The sequence below is a fragment of the Cervus canadensis genome, chromosome 10, assembly GCF_019320065.1.
Source record: "Cervus canadensis isolate Bull #8, Minnesota chromosome 10, ASM1932006v1, whole genome shotgun sequence".
Classification (NCBI taxonomy): domain Eukaryota; kingdom Metazoa; phylum Chordata; class Mammalia; order Artiodactyla; family Cervidae; genus Cervus; species Cervus canadensis.
This window is the reverse complement of record NC_057395.1, coordinates 27,442,440-27,454,993: the sequence shown is the minus strand read 5'-3', so window position 1 is coordinate 27,454,993 and position 12,554 is coordinate 27,442,440. Positions and strand designations below refer to the sequence as shown.

Genomic DNA, 12,554 nt, shown 5'->3' with positions numbered 1-12,554 from the left:
AGACTGTCGTTGCGGCGGTAGGCTCTAGACCAAGATGACGTGTGAGAGAGAGAAGCCCAGGGTGTCACGGCGCCTGCATCCTGGCCCTCAGTTATCCCTACGGAAGGATGCCGCAGAGAACGCCACCAGCAAGATGCAGTGCGGGAGGCGGCGGACAGGAGGAGGAACCTGTGTCAGAGGAGACCGTCCACGGGGAACGCGGGCTGTACCTGGAGCTGTCGCATCTGCCGCAGCTGCAGCCTGAGCTCGGCCACGCTCCGCCTCATGTCGAGCAGGCTCGCGTGGACCGCGGAGGCGCTGGCAGGCGCCAGCTGGCCGGGCGGCCCCGAGGACTCCACGGCGCCGAGAGTCTTCCCACCGGAAACCTGGGGAGTTCCTAGGAAAAAAGAGCAGCGAAATCCCTGAGATGCCAAGAAGGAGCAGTCAAAGCTGCAAGTCCCATCCCAACACAGAAAATCCCCATTCCCTCATTGTGTGTGGGGGGGGATCTTTAAAACGATATTGGCTCTCTAGAGGACAAAAAGGGGGGAATTAGGTTTAAATAAATTAGGGAATGTGCATCCAGTGTTATAGAACACAGCCTGGAGAAGTCATGTTCTAGAAGTTTGGTGCTGTAAGAAGGCAGATCACAGGGCGGTAGGTGGAGCATGATGGCCATGTTAAAGAAACTAGCTGCCTGTCTGTGTATCTTACTTATTTATTGGCCTCACCATGAGGCATGTGGGATCTTAGTTCCCTGACCAGGTATTGAACCAATGGCACCTGCAATGGATGCACAGGGTCCTAACCACTGGACCATCAGGGAAGTTCCTACAATTTTATAATAGAAAAAAAAATTAATAATTTAGACCCCTGGGTCCTTACAGGGTACTCATGTGACTGTTCCCTGTGGGCAGATATATCCCAAGAAGACCCACTTAGTTCTGGGCCGAGATTTGGCCGAGGGGGAAAGCTAATAAGGACTGGGTACTCTCCTGAGTCCCTTGGAATTTCCTGACTAAAAGCAGCAGGCCCTTTGCACACATCTCCTTTAGTGAGGAAATCAGGCCTGATGCTCATATTCTTTGGGAGAAGAACCAAAAAAAGGCAGCAGACAGAAACTCTTGCTGAACAGTTTTGCCACTGCCATAATTTTTTGCTCCCCGAGTCCAACTTAAATCATCCTCTTGTAGTTCCTAAGTCCATTTAGGAAGGGCCTGATTTGAGCAAGCTTGCTTCAAAAATGCCCCCAAGGGACTTCCTTGGTGGTCCAGTGGTTGAGACTCTGAGCTCGAGATGCACGGTGCTAGAGTTCAATCCCTGGTCAGGGAATTAAGATCCCACATGCTGAGTGGCACAGCCAAAAAAAACCAAAGTGACCCCTAAAGGATCCCCAGTAACACTAACAGGATCAGCAAGGTGTGGGAATCAAAAGGAGATGCTATGCTACTTCCTGTTTACGACAATGCAGTTCGGTGGAACAGGCTTCATGTAGAGAGTAGACAAGGAATCCACAACACACACACACACACACACACACAGAGACACAGAGACACACACAGAGAGACGCAGACACACACAGACACACAGACACACACAGACACACACACACCCACCCCCGGAGGCGCTGTTGAGTCCTCCTTCCTGGAAGGGAGAAGGTGGAAGGTGTGCCCAGCCCAGGCTGGCTTCGCACGGCAGAGCCCGCTTGCTGCTCCGTGTCCCTGGAGTGCTTAGAGCACAGCGGCCCCTCCGTCCACCTCCTCTCCTTCCCCAGGACACACGCCCCATGAGCCGCCATGGGCGGCCGTGGCCATGGGCGGCGTGCCAGTGGGCATGGAGGTGCTCCACAGTGTCCTCCTGCTTGCTTGGCCTCAGCAACGCCGGTGCAGAGCTGATGGAGCACCACATCCCTCATCCCTGTGTGCCCGTCCTAACAGAACCGGTCTCCCAGCTCTCACAGCCCCCTTGGGGAGTCGGGGGAACAGATGGGAAGCCTTTTAAGGATTAACAAAGGAGCCCAGCAGACAGGCAGTGAGCTTTATGTTACCTTTATGAGCCCAACCGGTCCCTCATGTCATCACCAACAAAAGTTGGTCTGACTTTTGACCACTTCCCCTCCAGATGGAAAATCCCCCTTGAAAGAGCAAGATAGGGAACTTCCCTGGGGGTGCAGTGGTTAAGACTACGCTCCCAATGTATGGGGCCCGGGTTCGACTGCTGGTCAGGGAACTAGACCCCACGTGCCACACAACTAAGAGTTTGCGTGTCACAATGAAGATCAAAGATCGAGCGTGCCGCAACTAAGACCTGGAGCAGCCAAATTAACAAACAGTTTTACAAAAGAGTAAGATTTGCTATCTCTGCAGTTACTCCAGAGAGTGTTCTCTAACTGTGAAGGTCCTCAGTGAAAGGACATCCAGTAACATTTTCAACAATAACAGCTTGACCGAGTTAACATAGCACCTCTGAGACCAAGTATTCTGAAGGGAAGACAATGAATTGGAAGTCTTTAAATCAGTCAAGGGATCATCACTCCATATCCTCAAGCATAGATGCATGTGTACATGCACACACACCACACAACGTCATCTGTACAAATAACGACAACGACATCCTCAAGGTATTTCTCCAACAGAAATGACACTGCACTATGGCCAGTCACTCCTGTTCCATAGTGAGAACTGTCCTGAGAGTTCCTCAGCCAAACGAAGACACATATTCCTTCCACGATCATGCTTCTCCTCTTCTGTTCTGAGGGCACCAGCGTACCTCACTGCCATCCTCCACAGAGGAGAGGCCCAAGTTTACCTACCATCTGTGAGAGCTGAACCCCGATACCTGGCTTTAAAAATACCTCTCAGAACCAAGCTTCTTACGCTCATTTATAAAACTTCCTCATCTATAACCTCTCAATCCACTAAACCTGGCTTCCGTAACTCCATCATTCACTGCATTGGCCCTTTATAAAATGGCCAATGGGACTCCCCTGGGGGTTCAGTGGTTAAGAACCCACCGGCCGGGGTTCAATCCCTGGTCTGGGGAGGCCCCTCATGCTGCAGGGTGACAAAGGCCACGCACCACAATTAACTGGGCTCGCGCTCCCTAGAGCCTATGCTCCACAGCAAGAGAAGCCACCGCAGGGAGAAGCCCTCACACCGCAACGAAGAGCAGCTCCCGTTCACTGCAACCAGAGAAAGCCCGCATGCAGCAATGAAAACCCAGCACACCCAAATATAAACAAATGTTAAATAAATACGGTGGCCAGTGGTCAGCTGCCAACCCAATAGGCTCTGGGTTGCCACGACAGCACCCTGATGTGACGCTGGGCTTTGTCAGTCACTTCATTTCTTTCTCAGGAACTTTGAAACTTTCCTTGCCCTTGTCTTCTTCCCTGCCCTGTCTTGGTCAGCCTCTTTCTTAATTTCTTCCTCGGCCAGCCTTCTGCATCCTGGCCTGCTTCTCCTCTCACTGGACATGGTTTCAAGGAGGTCACTTCCATGACCACCACCTGCCAAGGTCCCCCACACCTCTGCCTCCAGCACACGATTCAGCCACATCCCCAGACCTTACCGTCTCTTCGGGACCTTTCCACAAGCAGGTCAAATTCATTACTTCTACCTGTTTCTCCCCTCCAAACCTCTTTCTGTCTCTCTTGAACTAATTTTAGCCAGTGGCCCTATTATCCACTCAAGTATTTAAACCAGATACCCAGAAATCACTCTCAGTATCCACGTCCTAGCTGTCTCTCTGTCAGTTTCCTCATCTGTAAAATGGGTGTAAGTGTGATTGTGCAGGATGATAGAATTAACACACATGGACTGCTCCACCCAGTTTCTGGCACAAAGGGGCCCCACTGCGGTTGTTGGGCTGTAATCATTATTTCTCTGGGCAGAGTGAGCGGGAAGAGCCCCTGCTGGATGCCCCCCCCCCACTTGGAGTGGCAGCAGGTAGCAGCGGTGACAGGCTGAGAGCTACAAGCAACTGCCCTGAAGTCTATGGCTGGAGCCAGGTCTGGTGGGTGGGGACCCCGAGTGGTGAATGAGTTCCCGCTTCACACTAGAGCCTCAGGACCTGCGATCCACTCTCTGAAGCCACACGCGGGGTGGGCGCATTCTACTCTGCGGAGGGTGGTCGGCGTGCGGGCCACTCTCGGCTGCTCCCTTCTGTACACCCAGCCCTGTCCAGGCAACGGCCCTTCTCCCTCTTCCCAAGTCTGCTCTTAGGTAACTTTAGCTGAGGTGTATCTTAATGTGGACTGTGGTAAGAAGGTGGACAGGAAGAACATGGGTTTAGGGGTTGGCCAGACTGGCTAAGAATCTTTTTTTTTTTTTAATTTATTTATTTGGCTGTGCTGGGTCTTAGGTTGTGGCATGTGGGCTCTAGTTCATCGACCAGGGATTGAACCCAGGCCCCCAGCACTGGGACCGTGGAGTCTTAGCCACTGGACCACCAGGGAAGTTCCCTTGAGGTGTATCTTAACGTGCACTGTTGTAACAGGAAGAACATGGGTTTAGGGTTGCCAGGCTGACAACTTACTAGCTCCATGGCTAACATCTTCCTTACAGGGTTATGCGTTTAAACGATGTAATACACTATAAAACACAGGTTATGACTGTGAAATGGGAGGTTCCTTCTGTTCTTTTATACCCATGGTAAACCAGATATTCCTAAAGTAACAGGAAGTCTGGGCTTCCCTTTTTCAGGTACCCTTGACCCAACGAGCTCCTTGACTCACTACAGAATTCCGTGTACTTGTCTACAGAACAGGGATAACACTTCCTGTCTTGTCGCTGACCTCCTAGGATTCTGGAAGAATTAATTTATTTTGCACACCATACAAGGCTGCTATGGCAACGAAAGCCCTGTGGACCACGGGTAGCCCTGACACATCACAATGAGAAAGCCCAAACTCTGCAGAGACGCAGAGGAGCAAACCCACGTGCGTGTTGCCGATGGCATCGCAAATTGGCTCAGCCTTTCAGAGGAGAAACCTGGCGGTGTGTCACCAGTGCTCCTCAGCTGCTCGTCCCTTTGGACTTATTGATTCCACTTTGGGAAATGCATTCTGAGGAAATAACACCTGCTCCTTCCCTCATGCTTCAAAAAAGACACTGGCAAAAACGTTCAAAACAAAGAAACGAAACCACCTTTCTTTAAAGGGACTGGGGCACCGTAACACAAAAGGATGAGACGTCAGGACAGGCTGGTGGAGCATGCTGACGTGTGTCACGTGTGTATGAATGTGTGTTCAGTTTCCTCATCTGGAACATGGGAATCATGAGTGTACCTATCCCATGAGGCTGCGTCAGGGGTTAACAAGTTCAGGCGCAGAAATGCACTCAGAATAAATACTGCCTGGTACATAGGAAACACTCACTAAATGCTTCCTATTATTATTATTTCATCCCAGTGGCGTGGTGGTAAAAGAATCTGTCTGCCAATGCAAGAGATGCAGGTTCGATCCCAGGGTCGGGAAGATCCCCTGGTGGAGGAACTGGCAACCCACTCATTCCTGCCTGTAAAATTCCACAGACAGAGGAGCCTGGCGGGCCACAGTCCATGGAGTCATAAAGAGTCAGACACTACTGAGTGGCTAACACACACACACACACCCCAAAAGGGAAATTCCATAAAGAAGGACACAAAACAGCATGTACACATTGATTACAGTAGTATTGGATATTAATCATTTCTAGAATAGAAGCCGGAGGAACAGAATGTTTTAGTGTCTGTTTAATGGTAGCACCCCGACTTTATTAGATGTAACAGACATACAATACTGTGTAACTTTAAGGTGTACGATGTGTCAGTTTGACACAGTTAATGTATGGCCATAGGATTATTACCTATCAAAAACGTTACGTTCATCCTGTCACATAATTACCATGTCTTTCTTGGGGTGAGAACATTTAAGATCTGTTCTCTTGGCAACTTTCAAGTGCCCAGTTCAATACTGTTATCTACAATCACCACACAGTATGTGAGAACTTATTCATCCTCTAACTGGAAGCTGGTCCTTTTTGACCAAAATCTTCTATGTCCCCCACCCGCAGGCAACCACCCATCTGTTCTCCGTTTCTGCAAGGTCAGTTGGTGCCTTTTCCCCCCATAGGTTCATAATCAGAAAATAAGTGAATAAATATCTCCCAAGCAAACTGGCAGGTGCTCTGAAGACAAGCTCAGCAGTTGCCACGAAACAATTCTCTGGCTGCAGTCAAGGTCATTGGTTGATTTCTAAGGAAAGCAACCAATCCTGTGAGGACGGGGAATGCTGGAAGAGGAACAGCCCTGCTGGCTTTAGAGCTGAAGAGCCTGAACTCGGCTAGGGCGGAATCAGGACCAGCAGACATCTCAACATAAGGCCCCAGTTCTGTCCATTCTGCCATGTGGCACTAACACCCTCTGTGGCTTTCCCCGTTAGGGGTTTCAGCCAACGTACCATGTGCTTCTTGAGTAATTCAACAGCCAAATGTGTCCCTGGCAATGATGTCTATTTCTAAACCAAGGGAAAGGAAGACATCATGTTCTTGAGAGAGGCCCACCTTGAGTCTGCAGGATAAGATGGATATCAAGTATACATGGAGAGGGACTTCCCTGGCGGTCCAGTGGCTGAGACTCCATGCTGCCAATGCCGGGGACCCAGGTTCAATCCCTGGTGAGAGAACTAGATCCCACATGCCGCAACTAAGAGTTCCTACATACTGCAACTAAAAAGACCCCACGTGCCACAGCTAAGACCTGGTGCAGTCAAACTAACGAGTAAGTAAATATTGAAGGAAAAAAAAAGATCAAATGAGGCCAGACCACCAGAAATGTACATTTTCTATTATAAAAATGCATATGTATACCTGGATACTAGTGAAGTCAACAGGGAATATAATTGGGGCCTTTTTGGGGGGAGTGAAAGTGTTAGTCGTTCAGTCGTGTCCAACTCTGTGTGACCCCATAGACTGTCCATGGGAATCTTCAGGCAAGAATACTGGAGTGGGTAACCATTCCCTTCTCCAGGGGATCTTCCCGACCCAGGGATTGAACCTGGGTCTCTTGCATTGTAGGTAGATTCTTTACGGTCTGAGATACCAGAGTCAGGCCTTTGGGGGGAGTGCTGGCATTTAAAAGCAGACCTTGTTCCAAGTACACCTTCTCCTGCCTTGACCCCTGCGGGCTCCCTATCAGCTCATTCTGTTTTCTCATCCAGTCACATCCTGCTGCTGCGCTGAGGCCCTTCCCCAGGGCAGAACCTTCGACTGCCTTCCCTGTGCACTTAGAATAGTGTCTAAATTGCTCGCCACGGCCCCTGTACATGCTCTGCTCTCTGCCTGGGTGCCTCTTCCTTTCCCTCCTCATCCTTTTGGCTTCAGTTTGTGTTACTTCCCCCAGAGAAATGGCCCTGGTCAAGGCTAGCCCTGATGGTTAAACATTCATACTGCTTTTTAAAATTTACTTTGTTGAATATCCAGTAGATGAGCCTACATAATTATATCAAGCCAATTATGAAGCCAATGATTTTCTCTTCTTGATTAAAAAAAAAAAAACAGAAGTTATTTTTTTTTAAGGGTCTGAATTTTATGTATCAGCTTTCCATTATTTTTTGTTGGGAAACTCATGATGCCAAGTACAATCCAGCTGCCCTGTCCTCAGGGATATAAACCAAGGATGAAAGCGACAGCAGATGGTATGTCATCCCAGAGGTTCTGGACCATTGTGTTTTTATTACTGCTTGTCTGTACATCCTGCACTTTTTCTTAATGTTTAGACACTGGTTTGATTCTTGGGCTTCCCTGGGGACTCAGCAGGTAAAGAATCCGCCTGCAATGCAGGAGACCTGGATTCAATCCTTGGGTTGGGAAGATCTGCTAGAGAAGGGATAGGCTACCCACTCCAGTATTCTGGCCTGGAGAACTCCATGGACTGCATAGACCATGGGGTGGCAAAGAGTTGGACACAACTGAGCGACTTTCACTTTCACTTTTCATCATACAATGATCTGTCCCAGATCCATTTTCTGCACTGGATTAGTGGGTAGGCAGCCCTGTCCTAGGTTGCCCACTGTCCTTACCCAGTCCCAGGCACATAAGTATTTGTTGAGTATAGAACCTCATCAATGAATAAATGAATGAGGAAGTGAATAACTGAAGATGGAAGGGAGAGGACGAAATGGCTTAGTCCCAAACCCCACCTCGAATTAATTACACAGGTGACGTAGGGAGAGGTTAATAGGTCTAGAAGCAAACCAACCCCATCAAAGGCAGCTCCCAGACCTCCTGTGGGTCTGAAGAACACTTACCTGCACCGTCTGTTTGGTTCTTACTGGCTGTGGTTTTCATCATTTTCTCGCTGAAGGAAAGAAAAAGAGAGTCAGCTCTGTAGTTTCCAAAATGCTTTTCTTCCCCGCTTCCATTCACTATTCCAAGCAATCAGCGGCAGCTAGTGATGGTATTAAGCAATGAAGGTATTCCAGCATCGGCACCACTTTTGGCCGGAATGGAAAAGGCTTCCCAGGGGTGCAGCGGAGGTGCACTCATGACTTTCAGCTGATGGAGGGTGTGGAGATGTGCAGAGGGCGGTGGCAGGCACTGCGCAGTGGTCCACAAAGCCACATGCACTGGGAAGCCCATTTACCCTTCTTGGGCCAAAGTGTTACCTTCGACCAAGAATTACCGGAAACAGACAGACAAACAAACAAACCATGATTCATAGAGACGTGGATATTTTCAGCCTTGAAATGATTACAAGAAAACGATTGGAATGAATGAATGATCTTAATCATTAAAGAGAAACAGATTGAATTAATTTTGAATCGGGTTGCTTTCTTCTTTTTACCTAGAGGCATCTTTGCTATTACTTGTAAGGGGCCCTTTAAAAAGCGCAGATTGAACAAGGCCAGTTAAACTGGCAATCTGTTTCTCCATGGCTTGCATTCTCTCTCTGTAAAACAAGAGAATTGTTTGTTAAAGCTGTGTTGACTTTCGGACTGGTTTGTCGAGGGCAGTGATCATCTGAGGGTTATAAAGGTTCCACCTCCACCGAGCAGGCCTCCAAAGTTCAGCCCCACCTGGCTTGCAGAAACCAATGAGTCTGCAAATCCCCACCGAGTTTGAGATTTGATGGTCAGAAATGAGTACTGACTCAATGATCTTACTAAAAAGACCCTGGAGAGATCGGCAGAGGCCTCATGGAAAACAGAAAAGCTTCTCCCTTGGAAATAATTCTCTTTGTGCATCTTTGTGCTTTTGAGCCTTCCCGCCCTGCTTTTGCTATTAGTCCTCTGCACCAGAGGGCTCCCAGGCCAGTCGGGGGAGGGAGTGGGCCAGGAACACACACTTTCAAGCTGTGCTCGTTCCAAGGTTGCCGACTTTGGTGTGAATGATGGAGACGCTTGTTGTGTGCCCGGAGTAGGACTTGCTGCACAGCCCAAGGGTACACAGGTAAGTGTCTCTTGAGAGCACGGGAAAGTGTGATTGGAATCAGTGTCTTCACACTAGAAGGCAGAGGGTCCTCAAATTAATGCCGTAGGAATCAGAGGGCTTTTACGGATTCAGCAGGAAAACAATTACCCCCACCAACTTGGTTATCTCAAGACACGAATGAAAACAGTTCTCAGTTTTTAAATCATGCACAGATACCACACCTCTCTGTTCAAGGCTCTCCAAGGCTACACACGATTCATTTGGCTTCCGAAACAGGCTCACATTTCTGTATGGTCAGAGCAACAACAGTGTCATGGAACTATCACCGTTATTTCCAACACATTACAGAGTCACCACCACAGAGCGACCTGTGCTAAGGACAGAGCCATCACACAAATCACGGCACACAAATTCAGTTCTTCTTGCTCAGTAGTTCAAGAGAGTAAAAGACAGAAGAAGAATTAGAACAGTGTGGTTGCCTGGACTACCATCGTACCCTCATCAGGAAGTGTCAAGTCCCAGCCTGAGACAGAGAAGTGGCCCCCACTCTTCTCTGGGGGTGGGGGGTGTCTCAGTCCCACGGGCCTCTTGGAGTGTGAGCAATGGTAAAGGTTCCTGGGTGACAAACTGCACATTCAGACACTGGCTTTTAAACACAAGTCAACCACTTTATCTGGTACCCAACGGAAAAGGTCATGGTGGTCCGTTCTTTCAGTTAAAACAACTGGTTATGTTGGACTTCACAAGAGATGCTACATCTGTATCTTGAACTTCAAGGCAAGTAAGAGGATTTTCAAGAGTAATTTTGCTCATACAGTTTTTTGGCTTTGCACTTTACCTTTGGAATATAACCAACCCTCAGTGATGTAGAAAGCACTGAGAGTCATTTCACAATTACAAGCTTCTGACTTCAGAATTCCATGCAGTTTTTTCTTTAGTTTAAAATAAATGGTTGTGTCACAATATTGAGTTTCTAGGATGTAAGTCATGCAGTCTGGAGGATTAATGGTTATCAACCCACCATGGGGTGGGGCCAGGGGGTGAGAATTATTAGTAGTAGGATCTCTCTCAGTGAGCAGAGATATGCGTCTACCTGGAGTGACTTTCCAAGTGTTTTAAACCTCTGAGCTTGTGAGCATTTTCAGTTATGTGTGTGTTCTCAGCGTCCTGTCTGTCATAAAGCTGTGCATGGGGCAAAGAGGAAAATTAGTAAGAAATCCCACTCAAGAAAGCAGGTTAGGGACTTCCCTGGTGGTCCAATAGTTAAGAATCCACCTTGCAAATGCAAGGGATGCAGGTTCGATCCCTGGTTGGGGAACTAAGATCCCACCTGCTATGGAGCAGCTAAGCCCACGTGCCACAACTAGGGAGTCCATGGGCTGCAACAAAAGATCCCACATCACGCAATGGTGCTCCCGCGTGCGGCAACTATGACCCTGACATGGTCAAATAAATAGTTAATAAATATAAAAAGAAAAAGAAAGAAAACAGGTTAATAAATACCCAATGGCAATCCCAAGTTTATCAAACCCAAGTTGCACAGCACCTTAGGACTGATGGGGTGGTAGCTGATCTCCAAGTGTGGGGCATACACACACAGGCATTCCGGGTGGACACTGTTCAGAGTCCCCAGTCTTCCCATGGTAATGCTGGAAGCCAAACTCATGACCCTTAAGAGCAGGGGTGCTCTCAGAACTACCTTGAGAGGCACTAGTTTACCCCTCTTATTCAATCCTAGACAAATGCAAAGGGTTTCTTTTCTTTTCAAGTGGGAAAGCAGGGACTTCTGTTGTGGTCCAGAGGCTAAGACTCCATGTTCCCAACATAGGGGGCCCAAGTTCAATCCCTGGTCTGGGAACTAGATCCCTATGCTAAGAGCCAGCATGGGAACTAGATCACATACGCCAGAACTCAGAGGGTCCTCATGCCGCACCTGCCGTGATTAAGACCCAATGCAGCCAAGTAATTAAATAGATATTTTTACAAAGTGGCAGGACATTCTTTTGGTTAGGAGGAGGCTTAATGGATTCTCTGAAGCTGGAGTGCAGGATACAAAGGCATGGGGACAAACTAACTGCCCCCAGGAGACAATGATATCAAGAGATGTTAGCAGTAGGTAAGCCCATGGCTACAGAGAATAAGCAGGAGTCTGTGGCGGAGAGAAAGGGCAGATGGATTCCAGTGCTGGCGTAGGCACAGTGCTGACTAGGGCTACATCAGTGTTCTCTCTGGTCCCTCTCTGGTCACCAGCTATCATGACCTGGTCTAACAAATCACCAGAATCAACCCAGACTCAGGACTTTGATCTTCAGCAGATTCATCACCATGGTGAGAACTGCAGAATGGTACGGCACAGATGAGTCCTCTCAGGCACCCACAGGGCTTCGTCCATGCCTTTGGCATCCTCCGTGGCGCAGTTGGTACTCGGCCTCTCACCGTTCTTACCCCAGACAATGCTTTTAGGGTGAAGAGAAAGAAAACCCCTAAACGGCACCCCACTCTCCTGACTTCTAGGAATGACGTGGACGGAGCCTGCAGACCTGCCTGGGATGAGGGTCTAGATGTTTTGGAGCGAAAACCCTGCATTCAGTCCAGATGCTCACATACGTGTCCTTCTGTTTGCATCTGTGAGGACAGGAGCTCCTTGGGTGGCCTCTTCCAGGCTATGTCACCAGTGGGGTCACCAGGAAGGAGATAAGATCTATCAGAACGTGGAGACCTCGGAACACTTGAGCTTGACGGCCAAGGAGGGAGTGATTCTCTCCCCGTGCCCAGGAGACAGTGCATGTCCCAGGCGCGTTGCATACGGATTGCACACGCGTGTTCCACTGTCTCGGCCAAAACCACTTTGCAAAAATACAATTCTTTTGACACATGGTAATGAGAAAACTTTTTCCCTCCTGTTTAATCATCAAAGTGTTTCTGGTTTCAGGATTCATTTGAAGGAGATTATCTGATTTATAAATTCATAAATAAGATTGTCTTTCCATTTCATGGCTGGTAATCTGGAAACAATTTTATGGTTTAACTAAATTACAGCAACTGGAAACTTCGGCAGCCTTCTCCCATGATGAAATGTTATGAAGTATGTTTTAAATGTGAAAGGGGGAAGAAAGAGAAATGCAGTGGAAGAAGAGAAATTAAAACAACCCTGTCATTTCACTG

The 12,554-nt window shown here is 48.4% G+C and overlaps 1 protein-coding gene across 3 annotated transcripts in view; it reads right to left on the bottom strand.

Moving 5' to 3' along the window:
• KIAA1217 (KIAA1217 ortholog) overlaps window positions 1–12,554 on the bottom strand; it is a 361,116-nt gene that overhangs the window by 53,080 nt on the left and 295,482 nt on the right. For 2 of the 3 annotated variants that reach the window (XM_043478954.1, XM_043478955.1), the window contains exons 7-8: window positions 8,267–8,316; window positions 210–376 (exon numbers count right to left, since the gene is read on the bottom strand). In XM_043478954.1, coding sequence (XP_043334889.1) covers window positions 210–376; window positions 8,267–8,316 — 217 coding nt within the window. Of the gene's footprint in view, window positions 1–209; window positions 377–8,266; window positions 8,317–8,802; window positions 8,908–12,554 lie in introns of all 3 variants that reach the window. The other variant, XM_043478953.1, reaches the window with a different exon arrangement.